We start from the raw sequence: 19,567 nt of genomic DNA on the forward strand, positions 1-19,567 counted from the left end.
AGTTCGTTATGTCCCAGCAAATATCTGCCAGGCCAATAGAATCATTTGGGTGGGTTTTATGCGGTGATAGGCAGAAGAGTAAGAGTGATGTAGTAAGCTACGTCATCTGAGTGCTTGAGTTGTTTACAAAATGGCTCTGATTGGTTTGAGGACTATACTATATTGTATGCAGAACTATATTTTTTCACTGTGCCAGTTGAAAAACATCCATAATGAAACGAAATGGTGTTTTACCAGACTCATATTCTGTATTGAGTCTGGCCATGGCAGGCTAAATCTTTATCATGAGTACTGATCGACAATAACACTGTCTCCTCCCACATACGTTTACTCTTTGCTATAATACTGAAAACACTATATATTTGTTTTAAGCAAATTTTGCCCCACTGTGTTTCTGTTATTGGGTCTGTTTTTGCAAACAGTCTGTATTTAGCTTCTCTTATGAGAACAAATCCAACATGATGCTCAGCTGACTTGGCTCAAAATGGCTCTGAGCTACTGATGTGCCAGGGAGTGGAAAAATCTGAGTATGAACAATGAGTGTTTTTTTTAAGTTTTTAAGTTCCTGTCCAACCAAAATGTTCACTGCTGCAAAACCTAATCAGTCTAACATGCTGTATTAGTAAGATTTGTGTTTTCACCACTGTTGCAGGTGCTGCAGACCTCTTGGCCACAGATCAATGACTTTTCCCCCATTCTCTTTAGTCTTGTAATTATGTTTAATTATGATTATGTTTGAAGAGGCGGCTGCAGTTTGTTCTGTGGTTGGGGCTGACATTTGCTGAGCCACAGTACATTCACACAATATGCAGAAGGAGGAATGCTAAGATGTTCAGCTGGTCAACTCAAAAATAGAGCTCCCCCTGGTGACTGGCAGCAGTATAGGTCATAAGCTCCACCCCCTCCATGTTAGTGGATGGGACTTGGCAAAACTAAAACTCTAAATTACACGTCAAATAAATTTTTTTGGCATTTGTTTCTGTCATTCATTTAAGGAAGTTAATATAATACTGATGGATACTCAAGTGTCCATTTTTCTTATAACTTTTGTTTAGTTATAAAAACAGGATGTGACATGATGACTGTAAGTTGCCATGCCAACCGTAAAGTGGTCCCATAGGGCTGTGAGAGTTGGGAAACAAACAAAAAAAATAATAAGTACAGTATATAATTCAACATTTCTTTGTAACTGGTGGAGGTACAGCAGAGCATTGTTAATTAATTAATTAATTGTGTCAGTTAGTAAGCTTGTTTGATTGTCAGCAACAAAACAATCCCTCTACTCATTCCAAAGTTTTATTTGTTGCATCGACTCCTGTCAACTCTGGCTCTTTTATGGGGTTCATTTTATTTTTCGGAAGAGGACAGTGAAATAAAACTTAACGTGGCAACACAGCTAATAAACTACAACAGCCTCTTCTGTTCTGGATCTTCTGGCTCTCTGTGCCCTAAGAGGTCAAGACATCTTGATATTAGTCCATTAAAACAAACTGCTGCATCTGCAGATTTTAAATAGTAAGCGCTGATCTTTACTGTCCCTGCATTTGTGCTTGCTTGTGGTTTGTTTGCAGATTGATGTGATTGCATCAGCCCACAAACGCATGGCTGTCTGATCATGTCCAGAAGTTGGAAGTTTCTCGGCTGAAGATGAACACACAAAATAACTGCAGGCAGCCCGTCTTTCCATTCTGGTTTCTTGACTTGTCGGAACTTCACTGTGATGATGCAAATTCAAACTGAAGTGGATTTCATTGTTTAAGTCTTTGAAAAAAGGCCTGTTTCTGACTTGCACTTCTTGTGCAATTTATTGTGCAGGGGTTGCATGAATAGTCTTACTAATGCTATCAAAGTTCCCCGTCAGAGATTTCCTTTGAAGATGGCTGAGAGAAACTCTAATGCCTTCCTCTGTGAGCCATTTTGCTGATACACAACTTCCCAGGCTTTCTCGTGCTCTTGTGCTCTCTGAATTAGTTTCAAGTCCCGGTGACAACACACACACACACATGGTCGCACACCAGCCATCTGGCAGCAATTGCACAAAGCGGAAATGCACATGTTAGAATATATCATTGTGGAACTTGTTTGTGTCTCTGTGTGTTTTCCTGGGTGTACACACAATAGGCTCTATTTGTGTGAAAATGCCTGCGGCTGCAAACTTTGGCCTCGGACACAAATCCACAAGTCTGCATTTAGGGCCTCAAACATCAGCTGCTGTTTCCTTTTCCTTCATTCCTAGAGGCAACTCTGTCTTCCATGTGTCTGATGAACATCATGCAGCTAGATAAAGAAGATCTTTTTGTCTGACAGAATGACATTGAATTATATTTATTGACATTAACATCCAGTTGTCTTTAAATGCTGTAGGTTGTTATGTTACTGGTGGAGCTGCAGTCTGGAGTAGAGTCAGGATGATTCTGAGCTCTCTCCCTGGTTGGTGGTTTAGTCTGGGCGTTTGGAGTCTTTATTCTGAGGCTTGCACAGTCAGACTATAATTTACCCTTTTGCATTTACTGTTTATGTTCCACTGAAGCTTTCTACAGAGGCAGAGCATCCTTGAAGTCACAGCCCAGCTCTCACTGTGGGTAATCTCTACCAAACAGGATTCCACCATGGAAGGCTGCATTCAAAATCATAATTTGTCATTTAGTCCACCTCCAACAGAGGTGGTGATAATGAAGTATATATACACCAGTCAGGCATAACATTATGACCACATTATGACCATTTGTGTGTGTGCCTGTGTCAGGCTGCATCCTATACATGTATAACCAGAGAGTGATATGTGCTGATTCTCTGAGCTGTCTCTGTTCATTGTTGCCAAAAAACAACACATATCAAAAAAAAACAACAACAAAAAAAAAAAACACCAAACCCCATCGTTGCTAATATAACTCATTCCGGTACACCTAGAATGTGTACAGTGCGCACACTTCAATTTTCAACAATTTAGGTCCACTTTAATGCTACAACACGTCACTCAACACTGGGAGGGGAAAACAATAACTGTCTATTACAAAGGACCTGTTATTTTATAATGTTTTGGATTACAACGTCTTTCCCTGGAACCAATGCAGCAGCAGAAAGGCTGTTGTTCTCCACTGCTGGAGACACACTGTTACCATCAGTACAGAGGATTGCATCAAGTTGAGAACTTTCGTTTATTTTGAGTCAGTCTCACATGCCTTCCCCGTGCCTTAAATTCCGACTAGTTTGCCAAATGTCTGTTATTCTTCAGTCCTGAACAAATGCACCATCTCCTCCTGTTTGATTAACGACAAACTGCACAGTGCCCAGGTTGTCGTACATTTTATTTTGCTCATTTTAAAAATAAGGAGCATGTTTTTCTCAAGATCTGAAGAACAACTGGGCTTGGTGCCCTAGGCAGAGCAAGGAAGTACCAAGAGCAGGACGAATAAATTAAATTAGAACTTTTTATGCAATTTGTTGAGAATCACTCTTATATTTAAAAGACCATGGTCTCCTACATTTTCCTCGTCTGACTAAACTTAATGTCAGTACAAACCAATTATTAAGCCTTGTTGTTTTAAGAGAATTGCATTTTGGGCCGAAAGATCTTCAGTTCTGCTGCCAAAAACTATATATTTTGTCAATATTTTATTTATTTATTTTTTTAATTTTCCCATTTAACAACATTTTCATTAATAAATGTCGTTATAAGTTAGAGCAGCTTAGTGATTTCATTGAAAAAAAAAATGATTTGATCATAGAAGCGTTTAATGTACAGCTTTGATACTTGACTCTTCTTCGGTTCTGAGGTGTTTCAATGCTGTAATATAAAAAGACAGGTTTTATTCATCTCCACGTATTCTATCTTGTTAGTGTTTCTTGTGCAGTATAGATATTATTGTTGTTATGTTTGATTTACTAACTTCTGCTTGTGTGTTGGTCTGAGGTTCACCAAGCCCACACAGGCTCATGACATCATGGAATGCTTTCGTGCTTTCTTTTTCTGCTCTCTGCCATGACAGTCCCTCTTCACCTTCATATTCTTCCCCAAGCCTGGCTGTCTATTTGTCTAAATGTCTTGTGCCTTTGTCTCAGTCTGTCCTGAATGTCCAGTCGTTTGTCTTCCTCTCCTTCTCTCACCTTTTCTCTCTGTATGTCCATTTTCTTTCTTTCCCAGTCTGTGCCTGAATCTCTCCCTCTCTGTCCATAGCTGTATATGGCATTGAAAAAGAGAGTTCCACGGCTGGACTCTCTGGTCTTGGCAAATGGAAGCAGACTTGTCTCTTTGTGTAAATATTTGCACAAAAGGGTTATAGATGGTCCCACGCATTCAAGGTGGAGTCCCACTCCACTCCAGGCCACATTAGGGCAAAGAATGGTGCTGAGAGTTTTGACATAAGATAAGATGATTTGACATAACACAACACAATACAACACAATATAGAGATATGATGTACACCGATCAGGCATAGCGTTATGACCACCTTCCTAATATTGTGTAGGTCTCCCTTGTGCCTCCAAAAGTGTTGCGACTCATCAGAGAGTGGACATGGGCCTTCTGAGGGTGTCCTGTGGTGTCTGGCAACAGGATGTTGTTAGTGGGGGCCTTTGGGTCCTATGGGTTGAGGGGCCTCTGTGGATCATCCCACAGATACTTGATCAGTTTGGGATCTAGTGAATTTGGAGGCCAGGTCAACACCTTGTGCTGTTCTTCATGTTTTTTTTTAGTTGTTCCTAAAGCATTTTTATGTGTGTGTCTGTGTCAGGCTGCATCCTGCTGGGGATGTCTGCTGCCATCAAGGGGTGTCATTGCTATGGGGTGGGGGTGTCTGGTCTGGTCTAGGTGGGTGGTACATGTCTAAGTAACGTCCACACGAATGCCAAGTCCAAAAGCTAAACATTGAATTGTTACAATATTGTCAGTGCTATTTACTCTTCCTGTCAGTGGTTTTAATGTTGTGGTCGATTGGTGTACATTGGCAAGAGTTAATCTCACTTTCTGTCTGTCTTTGTTATTTCTGAACAGGCTCAGAGCAGTGACCTCCCTCTCAAACATGTAGACACCATGGTAAGTTTCAACTGACTCTTTTTTTTTTATGTAGCTGTTTTCTCTCAAGTTCACTCATCTCATTTGCTTACATTAGTGAAGCGAATAAGATGATGAATCGGCCTGTGTAACACCAGCTGACACATCAGATGTTTGATGTAGGAGAGGTATTAATTATGATGGAGACGTTTTATTTTTGTGTGTGTTTTTTTAATTATAGATTATTGCAGAGTCTGCAGAAAAGATACTTTTTTGTTCTAAGTTTGAGCATACCAATTTGGACTGGCTTTGGTATATTATGAATCTAATTCATGCACTTTTTAAAAATATCCTACGTAAAATTTTCACATCAAACACATGTTGGCTCCACATGATAACTGACTAATCCAATCTTATCTGAATACACAGCGAAAAGTTAAAAAATAAGTCATGGTCGCTGTACCAGCTAATTAGACTAATTTCCTTGCTGTTCTAGTTAATATTCTAGGTGATTTTCAATCCAAAGTCAACATTTAATAAAAAAAAAATATATATATATATATATGCACAAAACAAAAACATGGGTAATGGGGAAAAATGTGGTTATGAAAAATAAAGTGTGGTTAATGTATGGATAAGGTTTAACAACTGGCAGACTATGTATAATGAGAAACAAAGCATTTGTGACTGGTAAAATTTGGTGCTCTGCAAATGGTAAGGTTTAGAGTTAGGGTTAAGGTGCAATGATGAACAGAATAAGTCAACCCAGTGGGCTTTATTGGTGTTGTAATGCCTCTATATGCCACTACTGTGTTGGTGGACTATATGGATGTTTTGCTCACAGACTCCACATTTACCGTCGGGTAATAACATTTTTCTGTCTTAAGCGTTCATATTCCAGTTTTAGAAATATTGATAGCATTTTAATAAAATACTTCATATTGGCAGTAACTTTGGAGCAATGACTCTAATGTCTGTGTGAACGAATCGAAATGACATGTCGGTGCTTGCATGTTACAACAACACACACAAAAATTAGAGTCCAGATGTTTGCTTTGGACTGGCTGGGCACTATTTGTCTGTGACACAACTTCCTGTGAGTTTTATTTTGTCTGAGAAAGGAAGGACCGTGTAACCAATTTAGAGTTACCACCCAAATCCAAGTGCCCACTTTCCCCACAAGGACCAAAAATAAACACACATACAGCAGTGTGCTTTTTTGCGTACGTGTGTGGCTACTTTCACTGGCATTTCCTCTGTCATTCCTCATTTTTCTTCCACAGTACAGTTGCTTGACGTACATGAGAGCACAAGCTTGTGACCTTCATATGAGTTTGTCTTTATAGCGCATCTCATGAGCTTTCATCCTGGTCTACACCTTAAACAGAGGGCCAGAGTGTGACACTCATCCTCACTGTGAGTGTGTGATGAAATGAGTTTGCATTTGATACATACTGTACAGCCACATGTCTGTACCGTATGCACGTATTGGAGTGAACTTGCATGAGAGTGTGAGTGCAGCAGCTGCTGCTGTCTGGTCATGGGCATTTGGTGTGTGGTTACACTGTGACGTTTGGGGGAAGTCTGGCCACGCCTCATCGCCTTGGAGCATCAAAAAGATATGTCTTATGACTACATGAGCTTTTCTTGCGTCAGTGCATCAGTTTCTATCTCAGCTTGGTTTGTTCACTCTTACTAAGTTGTTTGGTATTTGTTGAAATGAAACTTTGGCCATTTGAGTTTTTTCAGAAATTTGCTTAGGATATAATATATTCAAAAGTGATGTTTCGTGGACCAATATTTGGATTTAACTTGTCAGACAGATTATTTTGTTCAGCTTAGGAACTTCTTGTATTTATAACAGAAGGTTGAGAATAGTTCATGTCTTTTGTGTCAAACCACCTGTGCAAAAAGCAAAAACATTTGGGCTGGACATGACTGCGGATTGGGAATTCTGAGAACCTCCAGTCAGCTGACTTTTGTGTGTTTATGTGTACAAACATGCATCAGTTCCCACATGTTTGCCCAAAGAGATGGAAAGGGCTAGCAATAGCAATTTAGATCCGTACACAGATGAGTAAGAAACATTGGAGGGAAAAGTTGAATATGAGGGGAGAGATAACGTGGTGGGAGGCAGAATGGGAGGGGGAGGGTGGCCAGCATAGACGGAGAAGGAGAGAGAGGAAAGGGAGAACACAAGAGCGGACAGAAGGACGAGGCAAAGAGCGCTGTGGAGGAGTCTGGTTTGAGCTGGAGCATGCAGTGGCCCACTGGAGACTGCTGCCAAAAATAGAAGCCTTGTGTGTTTTTTCTTCTACTACTCTTCTGCTGTCAGAGAAAAGGGCAAGGTTTCTTAGAGGAAACTTCACTGTCGGACACAGAGCAGTGAGGGACAGAGGGAGCTCGCTAAGATGAATCGAGAGGGATCTTTAAGAAGGCGGCTCTCCTCTCTGAGGGGGGCATGGCGATGGAGTACGGGCTACCTTTTCAGGAAGGTAGGACGCAAATGATGAATGGATGGATGGATGGATGGAAAGAAAGATTTAGTCAGACTTCTCCTTTTCTCATCCGCTCCTTCCTTCGCGGCGCTCGTTATTGTTTTTCTTTGTCACTGTAAATTTTCTCTCACAGACTTTTACCAGCCCCCAACGTATTTTTGCCTTCCCTCCCTCCCTCCTTCGCTCCTTCCCTCCCTTGCTCTTTCTCAGATGGTTAATTTGTATGGCCTGCTTGTAAAGTCAACCTCCCCAGATGGTTTTCATCTGGAAACAGGGCCGGCAGGACCCCCCAGTCCAGTTCCCACCTCCTCCTCCTTCTCACCCACCACCTTGACTCACCCTCCAATGTTCTCGAAGCTAGAGACACATACGTATCTCAGAACACAGACTGCGTGGTGTTTAGAGGCTAGGCTGGGACACTGATTGGTGCACGAGAAATGGATGAATCCATGCTCTGTTCTGCGTAATTGTTTTTGCAGTAGCAATGTGAAATTTAAACATGAGGCTACACTTATCTTGTGATTCACTGAAATCCGCTGCTAAAGAGTACAATCCTTCAAAACTGGTACTTTATGTGTATTAGTTTTTTTCAGTGACAAAAACACAAGTGTGACCACAGTGAAAGTTATAGTCTTATTACTGACCGTGGCTTCGTTGCAATGCTTTTATTTACCCAGATGGTTGCACTTTCACTTAAATCGTGTGGCTCATTAAATCTACAACACAACAATTTAGACTAATTTGAAAAAACAAACAAAAACAAAGAAAACAACAGCTAACATTAACTGCCATGTTTGCTGCATGATACAAACGATAGCTCCCCAGAGCACCTCTTGGACAGTTTAAGACTTCAAGACTTCTTTGTTTAGGGAATAGTCACAGGCATTGCCCTCACCACTCAAAAATATCTGATGCACAGTGTAGGTTCCACAGCACCACTCAGCACAATCACTCTAACCCCCTTCATGCTCTGGGTCTGTCTCTGAACTCTCTCTTTTGGGCCATTTCTTGCTCATTCATCTCTGTCCTTCTCTGGCGAGTCGCTGCACTTTACAGCCCCTTTTAACATGTTGAAAGGTTTAGGCCAAATTGCAAACAGAAAAGGGGGGTTTTGCTTTGTGTCACCTCAGTTGGGGGATAGATTAATGTGAACACTGGTGATGTAGGCCAGAGCAAATAAACAAAACATAGAATTAGAGTAGGAACTGGCCATGGTGGGAAAGGATAGTCACTACAATATCGGATATGTTTGTATTTGTGACCGATACTGCAAAATGAATACACTTAATTGTGATATTTTGTAGCTTCTCTCTGAAACCTTTGATCTGATCAAAGACCAAACTGCAAGAATCCTTCCCATTTTTATAAGTCAGTCTCTGCAGAATCATTTCAAAACAGGTCCGGCAAGTATCAGACATCAACCTCTTGTGTCTTGCTACAGCAGATCCAACATTGTTTCTCCAGCATAAAGGAGGTTCCATAGTATGGCTAGATGTCTGGCTACTGTGTTCCCTCCACCTACATTTAAATAGATTATGAAGGATAATCATGTCATTTATGTGATACGTCCCTCCATCTTCAGTGGATGTGGTGAAAGCTTTTACTTTACTGGGCTTAGCTCTCAATTTTCTCTCATCATGTGAGATGGCTTTGCTGTTATGTAAACTGTTGTTTGGTTGCCTTGGTGCAATAGTACTGTGGTAAAAATGCACACACATCTTCCTCATCAAATGATCTTGAAAATGGAGGAAGACTTGTTATGAACAGCACCAGACCGGCTGGATACAGTGTACAGTCTGTATTCAGTCTGCATCTGCCTATGTTGGGTCGCTACAATTTCTGTCAGATTTTTTACCATACATTTTCATCCTGCACTGTGCAGTATTGGTGAATCAATAGACATGTTTGTAGTAGGACTATGACAATTCAAATCAACTTTAAAACACTACAAGCTCCTGCCTTGTACATTGTTATATTTATCATCTTCTGCTGAAATACAGAAATACTTTCTAGCTCCACCTTTCCTGACTCCAACTTACAATTTTATCCAAACCATTTCAATTATAGGGGCTATTAACAGAGTATGTGAGCATTATAAGTATTTGGCGCCTAAATATTACTTCCATCATTTTGCAAATTAAATACAATATGCAATTTTTAGAAAAAATAATTGTGGGGAAGTTTGCTGCACATTTGTTCATTTTGGGTAATAATAACACAGCATAAGGATGTCCCTACAGGCAGTCAGCTGTTAGGTAAGCAGAGCAGGCCAATGCTTATTCAGTGAAGTCAGTGGTGCGCTTGACACTGGTGGTTAGCGAGCCAGTCCGATCTAATGAATGATGATGGATAACAGCCCCCTCCTGTATACATGTGACCCGAGCACCACAGGGGAGTGAACAAGTCCACATGCCCTCGGACCCCCTGGCCTCAAGCTGGTTTAAAAGGGGGAGGCGAGGCATGCCAGGCATAGTGGAGCCAAACACAGTCAATCACCTTCAGCCACACTTCCTCTGCGAGAGACTTCTGCTCTGCTGTGTAAAACCATCACAACACAATATCAGACGGAATTCTGAAAGAGAGCCCCAATCTCAAGGTGCATTACACACTTTGGGCAAAGGGCATATGCAAAGTCTGGCAGTAATCCGATTTAATTATTAATCAGTGTGCATATTTTGATACTGCTAGCAAATGCCTCTTTTATTATATTATCACAGGACTAGATCAACCTGCATGCATGAGTTTCCCTTAGGTTTACTTTAGTGATGTTAATTAATGTTGTTGAAGTGGATAATGTCAGTTTTCTATTATGATCATTACCTTCATGATCACAGAAGGCCTTAACAGCCTTATCAGAAGGCTGCCTCCTTAAGCAATCTGCACGATGATTCAGATTTACTGTAAATACACCAAACTTTGTCAGAGTGCAGCATGGGTTTTAACTTTGATATTGACAAATCACACACAGCACACAATCAGTGGAACTGGTGTTTGTTTTTTTGTGTGTTTTCTTTTTTTTTTTTTCCTGAATTGTCATTTTGGAAAGCATGTTAAGAAACATGTTAGAAGGCCGTTTGATAAAGATCTGATGTTTTTCTTTGTGATTTGCAGGGTTCAACAAAATCCTCAAAGAGCATGGAGTCAAGGCGCAGACCATCACGGTACCTTCTACTCTGCTGTTTCCTCCTTTTATTTATTTCCTCATATCTCACCTGCTGTTTACTCTGCTGTGTTCAGTCATCTCACCTTTCCTTTCCTTTCCTTTCCTCACCACATTTCCCATAAAAGGCATCATTCAGCTTATTGGCCTGTACTTGTTGACTTATTTTAGGAGTTAATCCCCACTCTCCAAAAGTTCAGCTGGATAATGGATGAGGGCAAACAAATATTAATCGAAGTTTAATCCATGCTCTGTCACATCCATCTTGAGCTGTGAAGAATCTGAAAATGAAAAGTTAAGATGTAACATGATATTTGCAGATTTTACTGTTGGAATTAGTTAGGCAACATGCCCTGCTGTTGAACTGGACCTCACGCTGTTTTGTTGAACAGAAAACTATTTAGTGTCAACCCCTCTCACCACGGTCTAGTCACAGATGTCAGTTGTGTAATTAATGTGTAAAACCTGACACCAAGACAGTTCATGCTGATGTGCTGTGCGAAGCTGGAATGACAGTTTGGTTTCCCTCGCGAATCAACCAGTTGATATGAGGTAACAAAAAACCTTTAACAGCACATTTACAGCATGTGTGATTTCATTTACTGTGAAGATTACACTTGATTTCTATATAATGGTTCAAAAGTGCATAACAGCGCAGTCATATGATAGTCGTGACTTATATTATGTATATATAATGCGTTGGTTAATTTTCATTCCTATATGCTTACTTGTACGGTGGCCAAAAGAGCTCAACACACAGCAGCTTAATACATGCAGATAGATAAAACACAAGCAAATTAATAAAACATATTCATCAGTTTGACAACACAAGTGCTCCTCAATTTTTATCAGAATATGAATCTGGTAACGCTCCATTTGGATTTCGTTATGGGCTGTGTTTCAAATGATTCAGAGAAAAGAAATCCTTCTGGCACCACAAAATCTGATGAAAAGGGTGAGAATAAATGTTAAAATAGTGTTAACTCCGTCAAACTGCAAATAAATTGTGTACACTGTCGTCATCAAGCTTTTAAATCACTTTTTTTTTTGTCCCCTGGAAACATTTCTGTTTTTGTTTGCACTTCTTACATTGTATTTCTGTATTTATTATTGTTGAGAGTATTGGCAGTGTGTTTCTGCATTCGTGACTTTCATTCATGACTGTTCTGATGTTGAAGAGCTGTTTTCAGTTTACCACATATTTCATAGATTAAGACAAAGCCACATATCAGAGAAACAAATGTGCCAAATTAACCTTAAATTAATGCTGTTTGGTACAGGATAGTTAACATGCTTTGCTTTATCAGAGCAACCAGACAGATATTGTGGGCTACGAAACAAACAAAAAAGTAAAAATACTAGCTCAGACTTGGTTTTGTCCAAAAGCACAAATGAGATCACTGCAGCTCTGAAATTGAGCATGTAGCGATAATGCATCATTCATCAAATGCGATATGCAGACACGAAGCAATCACTTAATCTCTTCAGCTGATGAAAAGCAGGCTGGCACTCGACCGTTCAATGCATGCTGGTGGATTTGGAATAGGACCAAACCACAGGCCTATGCTGGCTCTGACGGCACTGAAAGTTCCAAAGACACACTTACACAGAGACAGAGATGGAAAAGGACAGTGAGAAAAAATACTAAGCAAGATGGAAACAGTAGAAAAGAACAAGAATTAAAGAAATTTCTTTTTAAAGAGACAAAACAAAAAGAAAAATGCCTCAGAGATCTTAGAAGATAGGTCATCTGTCACAGCTTGGTAGAGACGTGTGAAGTGTGAAGTGAATTTCTCTTCTATCTCAAGTGAATAATTTCCATTAAGTGTGTTTTGAGTGGGTCCAGATGTGCAGTACAAAGCAGGTTACAGTATTTGCATAGTAAAGCTGGAACAATCTTCTCTCCCAGACATATGAGCCATTTCCTCAGGGGCTACTCACAGCTGACAAATATGGGAAATATGCTGCAGTCTGGGTCCAGACACCTCTCATTTAACCTCTTCATCTGACTCTCCACGTTCAGTCAGTTCACTGACCTCACTTCTATATGGTCTCGGTAGACATTTTCTGGAGAGAAAAAGGTCTGAAAAAGAGTGGCTGAGCCTTTTAAACAAGGAGTACACGTGCTAACATCTCTCCTTTTACCACAACACTTTTCTTTATTACTGTTCTGTATTTGTTGTGTGCACACATTCTGTCTTCTCTGCTGCAAGTTTTTTTTTCTAATGTGGTCATCTGATCAATCACATTCTTCTGGAGCTGCCTGTCCTTTCCTTCCCAGACAGCCAGTCCAGCAACCTGTTTAATGCAGTGGGGAGAGCCTAGAGAAAAGCTTGAACCCCGCTGAGATTTAGTGATGTGATTGTGGATTTGGTATTTATATGGTGTGTTGCCTTCGCCATATTAGGATATTTGTTCCATCTGGGCTCAAAGAAAGAATGTTGAGTTCAACTGAATATGAAATGTAATTTGGTGCTCGAAGGACATTCAGAACAACATTTGCAGATAAAGTAACCAGTCACATATTTTTAATGCTTTGGATCAAGATGAGTGACTCTGCAGATGTGATGAGGGTTAAAGTACAGACTAACCTAAAATTATGTCCTTATATGATCACAATGCAATGAAACCAATAACTGGAATGCATCGTGTGGCAATGATTCCATTTATATGAAATATTTCCACCTGAAGAATCAGATAAAATCAGACCAGTGTGCCTGTATTAAGATGTAAGAGACGAGCTCAATCTTCTTCCTGTAGAGGAGATGATAGAAAAGACTGAACAAAAGCTGCACCCCCCAACTTTAGGCCTTTTGACAGCCTTATTGCTTTCTATAACTAAAGGGATCAAACTTCAGCTGGCCTGACAAACACAAGCATGTGTTTATAAATCACATGCTCTGCATTACTTCTGGGTATTAACTGCCTTCTAACGTCTACATTTTACGGTCCAGTCGTCCACATCACTTTCATGAGCTCACATCTTTCTTGAATCTTTATCTCTATCTCCATTTCTCTGCAGGAGCGTGAGTCTGCTGCAGTCCCTGGAGGAGGGCTACGAGCTGGACCTGATCTACATCACAGAGAGAATCATCTCTGTCTCCTTCCCCAGCAGCGTGGAGGAGCAGAGCTACGCTGCCAACCTGAGGGAGGTCGCCTCCATGCTACTCTCCAAGCATGGGCACAACTACCTGGTACGGTTTCAAAAATGAAATCACACTCATTAGTTTAGGTTCAAGTGGGGAAGATGAAATACCCCACCTTCCCAGATCAGCCCATCATCAGCTGATTTCCCTTACTTTTAACCACAAACTCCCACAATGGAATGATTATGCCACATCTGCTCATGAACATATCAGTAGTTAACTCAGCTATACTGAGTTATAGCTGACATTATTATGGTGCTGTTGGACTGACTGACTCATCCACTTTGTGCTAGCTAATGTAACACCAGTGACAGATGCTAATAGTTAATAGCTATACTGTTGTCTAGATGTGTTAAAGGCACTTTATTGAATTTACTCAAGATGACCTTCTTCTCAAACATAATGAAAACATACAATTTATTAATAAAAACAAACAAAAAAAAAACACAATATTAAACTTATAATATGCTATATTACTTCACATGCAAAAGCAGTCACATTCTTTGTATGTTTACTACTGTACTTATAGAGTTTCTCTTCAAGATAATAAGATGTAGCAATGTAGCTTTAGCCTAAAGCATAATTGACTTGAATGACTTGAATTAGCATGAAGCCACATTGTTCTGTCCTCAATGCGTAGCATGCATATGTTGACAGGCAGCTAAACTCCTTACTCCACAGAACACACTGGGTTTCATCTTTTCCAGATTTATTTGTGAAGCAAAGTGTGAAACTAAAAGAAATAAAGAAAATAGTACAGTCATAAATACTGCATATATACAGTCGCCCAAACCGTAAATAAACAATTACCGAAGCCTAGCATGCTAACTAAATAGCTCGTTCACGGTAGGCTACCATAGCAACAGATAAGTACGCTACACAACATTTACCACTAAAGGCTCAAGCATATCATAAATTCACATACAAACACATACCGACGATGCAACTCGGAAGATTCACGCTGAAGTGGCTAGTTGTAGCTGAAGAAGCTGGCCATGTGCTTGTCTCGACTTTGTTGTTGCTGTTTGTAACTTCCTGAATAAAGGTTTCATTCAATATTGACAAAACTAGCCGCTGCGTCAAAATCGATCAGTAGATGGCGGTACTGTTATTTAACTTGTATTTAGCTCGCTTACTTCTAACTTCAATAAAACAGGATGAAAACACAAAATTAAACACATCAAATCCCTTTTTCAATGTTATTAACTTTTTCTCTGAAACTTATGACTTAAACTGAACACTCCCCGCCTGGCGTTAATAGACGCCACTCTCTCATGGCACACAAAACAACATTATTATTACTGTTTATGGCTCTGGGGGAACAAGGACTGCAATTTGTGAGATGGGCCTGGTAAAAAGCCTGGTTCCCTGTGGTCCAGCCACCTTTATCTCCACAGAACGCACCTTGCCATCGGTGCTGGGAAACACATTTGTCACAAGTCCAAGTGGCCACTCATTCCTTGGAAGTTGAACGTCTTTCAGAACAACAACAGTCCCTGGTTTCACATCTGGAAGACTGGATTGCCATTTGCGCCTGGTTTGAAGTGTTGAGATAAACTGACGTCTCCACTTGTCCCAGAAAACATTAGCAAGATGTTGAACCTGACGCCATTGGTGTCTGTAGAGATCAGAGACAGCAAAGTCACCAGCTGGAGCTGAGAGAGGGTTGACTTTCTGCGTGAGGAGAATGGCAGGAGACAATATGAAAGGGTCAGTAGGGTCGGTCGACACTGGAATGAGGGGGCGAGCATTTATTATGGCTGACACCTCTGCCATGAAGGTGACGAGAACCTCGTGCGTGAGTTTTGTGGTTTTGAGCTCAAAAAACATGGTGTCCAGAATTCTCCTGGCCAAGCCCACCATCCTCTCCCACACACCGCCAAAATGAGAGGCGTGTGGGGGATTGAAAGTCCATGAACATCCCTGTTCTGACAGGTAAGTTTTGACTGCTATATTGTTTATGTTTGAGGGTATCTGTAGTTCTTTGCAAGCACCAATAAAATTAGTGCCACGATCTGAATGCATACTCTTCACCGGACCCCTAATAGCCAAGAACCGTCTGAGTGAGTTGATGAAACTTGACGTGTCCAGTGACTCGATCACTTCGATATGAACTGCCCTCATACTCAAACATGTGAAGATGACAGCCCATCTTTTGTTGTGTATAACGCCTCCTCTTGTGCGTTGTGCAAAAACATTCCAGGGGCCAAACACATCTAAGCCCACGTTTGTAAATGGGGGGTCAGTTGAGAGACGTTGTGCAGGGAGACTGGCCATTTTTTGAACACTGAGGGGGGCTCTCAACCTTCTACATGTTACACAGTGGTGGATAACAGAGCTGACCTTCTTTTTGCCACCAACCATCCACCATCCTGCTGTCCGCACAGCTCCTTCTGTGAATAACCGGCCTTGATGGCGCGTCTGTTCATGGTGATGTTTCACGATGAGGCCTACAATGTGATGTTGACCAGGAACAATAAGTGGGTTCTTTTCTGCTTGACTTAGATCTGCCTCGCTGATGCGTCCGCCCACTCTAAGCAGACCATGGCTGTCTAAGAAGGGATCCAGATTTTTGATTGGACTGCTCTTGTGAATCTCCTGTTGCTCTTTAATGCACTTGATCTCTCCAGCGTACACTTCCTCTTGTACTGTTCGGATGACAATGTTTTTAGCTTGCTCAGACTCTTCCACTGTGACTCCCGTTTCACAATAGTGCCAGCCCTTACAACTGTCTCTATTGGTGGTTTGCTTGAAAGCGCGGACAACATGCAACAGACGAGCAATGGCACGCAGCAGAGAGCTCCAATGGGAAAACTTTGTGAATCTTTCAGAACCAAGCAGTTTCACAGTAGCTGTGGTTTTCAGAGCTGAGACCTGCGGTCTGATGTCAGTGTCAGAACAGGGTTCAACAAGGTCATAAGTGTCGTGGAGGGAGTTTTGGTTGTCTTTGAGCAGGAATTTGGGGCCAGTGAACCAGTTAGTGTGCATGAGCTGATGTGCAGGAACAGACCGTGTTGCCAGATCCGCTGGGTTCTGGTTAGTAGGCACGTAATGCCACTGACTGGCTTGTGAAGACCTCCTAATCCGAGCCACACGATTGCTAACATAGACATAAAAGCGTCTTGTATCGTTGTAAATATATCCCAAGACAACTTTACTGTCTGTGAAAAAATGTGTGTTGTTCAGCTGAATGTCGAGTTCTCCTGAGATCAAATCAGCGATTTCAACTGCTAGCACAGCAGCGCACAGTTCTAATCTGGGGATGGTTTGATCTGGACGTGGCGTCAGCTTTGCTTTCCCCATGACAAAGCCAATTTCACAGTTCCCATCTGTGTCGGTTACCTTCATGTAAGCCACTGCTGCAATGGCTTTGGTTGAAGCATCACAGAAGATGCACAGCTCTCTGTGCGTAGCTTCTGAAGGTGAGATGTTGGTGTACGTTCTGGTGATTGAGATGTTAGACAGCGCACTTAGTGACTCTCTCCAAAGAACCCATGACTCCTCCATCCCTAGGGGCAACGGAGCATCCCAGTCACCATTATCTGCAGTTAGCTCTCTGAGGATGGATTTGCCTTGGATTGTAACGGGCGCTACAAAGCCTAGCGGGTCATAGAGGCTGTTTATGGTAGATAATACACCACGTCGTGTGAAGGCTTTTGTCTCATCAGACACATTAAAGGTGAAACAGTCTCTCTTGAGGTCCCAAAGGAGACCCAGGCTCCGCTGCATAGGCAGTGCATCTGCTTCAAGATCTAAGTCTTTGAGATCTTTTGCATGATCTTGAGATGGAAAAGCTTCCAGGATCTCTTTTCTGTTAGCTGCGATCTTGTGCAACCTCAGGTTTGACTTGGCAAGGATGTCTCGCGTCTTCCACAGGAGAGTCACGGCCATTTCTACTGTGGGAAGAGATTTAAGGCCGTCATCTACATAAAAATCACGTGTCACAAACTGCTTGACCTCAACATCGACATCCATCTCAGAGGACTGGACAGACCGGTGCAGGCCAAATATTGCTACCGCCGGAGAGGGACTGTTACCAAAAACGTGGACTCTCATCCGATACTCTGTGATGTCATTGCAGAGGTTGTTGTCACGAAACCACAAAAAACGGAGAAAGTTCCTGTCCTCTTCTCGCACGTGGAAACAGTAAAACATCTGCTCGATGTCTGCTGTGAAAGCTACTGCTTCTTTCCTGAAGCGCATGAGGACGCCAAGGAGTGAGTTGTTGAGGTCTGGGCCCTTTAGCAAGACATCATTAAGAGACAGTCCACCGTACTGAGCACTACTGTCGAAAACAACTCTGATTTGTTTTGGCTTTTTGGGGTGATAAACCCCGAACAGTGGCAAATACCATCTCTCCTCATTTTCCTTTAAAGGAGGGGCGATCTCAGCATGACCATTTTGGAATATCTTTTCCATGAAAGCTATGAAATGTTCCCTCATCTCTGGTTTTCTGTCAAAGTGGCGGATCAGGGACTTGAGCCGACTCATAGCCTGTGGCCTGTTGTTGGGCAGCCTTTGACGTGGTGATTTGAACGGTAATGGAGCTGTCCAGTGATTGTTTGCATCTTTTGTCATTCCTTCTTCCATTATCTTCATGAAGACCTTGTCTTGAATGGAAGATGAGACTTGGTTGTCATTTTTGGTTTGTTCAAACACACAACATCCAAGATGGTCTGATTCACAACTAGGTCTGTCGCTTTGTTGTGGTGTGTTGTGGTAGGGGATTTGGAGTCCACAGGATCTTTCTTTTATCTTAAACAGATTAGGGCAGGGCTGAAAAACTGTAGGACGTCCCCTCTCTGTTGTGTTTGTGTAGAAGGCATTCACAGTGATTGATTTATGAACACCACCTAAACACACATTTCCCACTACAACCCACCCCAAGTCTAATTTTTGTGCGTAGGGTGCGTCGTTGGGGCCACTTATCTGTTTATGGACTTTGTGAACCCTGACGATGTCCCGTCCAAGCAGCATCAATATGTGGGCGTTGGGGTCGAGCTCTGGGATGAGGTGTGAGACATTCTTTAAATGGGGATGATGGAGTGTTGCGCTGGGCGTGGGTATCTCCTCCCTGTTATTGGGGATGTCATTACACTCAATCAGACTGGGCAGGGGAATGTGGAGTGCTCCATCTAGTGTCTCTACGACGTAACCAGTAGCTCGTCTTCCCATAGTCTCTTTAAGGCCTGCACACGTTCTCAGTGAGTAGGGAGAGCTGGGACCATTTTCCCCGAACACTCCAAAAAACTCTGAACGGACAAGAGAACGGTTACTCTGTTCATCATGTATTGCATACATCCTGATCGCCCTGTCTGGTTGGCTGGCTGGGTACACTTTCACAAGGCAGATTTTGGAGCAAGACCTGCCAGCAAGATTCTCACCACAAACTTTAGTGCATTTGGAAGTGATTTCACTTAGCGGAGTGGCACCTTGCTCCCCGCCGTGCTCTGCATCAGGGTCAGTTTCTTTGCTCCAGGGAGCTGGGCCTGGGTGAAGAGCTGTATTGTGATTCACATTGCCACACTCAGAACATTGCACTTTGGCCTTACAATGTTTGGCAAAATGCGTTGAAGAGGCACAACATCTAAAACAAATATTGTTCTCTTTCAAGAACGTTTTGCGTTCTTCGATGGACTTCTCACGAAAGGCTCTGCACTTCAAGAGGGCATGGGGTTTTTTGTGCACTGGGCAAAGTTTGTTACAGTCATCTGCATTCTTTGAATTCCCATATGACTCGTGGCTGAAATTTGCAAACACCTCTGTTTTG

At 41.8% G+C, this 19,567-nt stretch overlaps 1 protein-coding gene across 1 annotated transcript in view; it reads left to right on the plus strand.

Moving 5' to 3' along the window:
• Positions 1-19,567, plus strand: part of tns1b (tensin 1b) — a gene marked incomplete at its 5' end in the record, with an annotated part of 163,859 nt that overhangs the window by 98,609 nt on the left and 45,683 nt on the right. Inside the window, 3 exon segments of the mRNA XM_084544673.1 lie at positions 4,994-5,035; positions 10,603-10,652; positions 13,674-13,845. Coding sequence (XP_084400799.1) covers positions 4,994-5,035; positions 10,603-10,652; positions 13,674-13,845 — 264 coding nt within the window.

Source organism: Chelon labrosus (genome assembly GCF_963514085.1).
Source record: "Chelon labrosus genome assembly, chromosome: 5".
NCBI classification, from domain to species: Eukaryota; Metazoa; Chordata; class Actinopteri; order Mugiliformes; family Mugilidae; genus Chelon; species Chelon labrosus.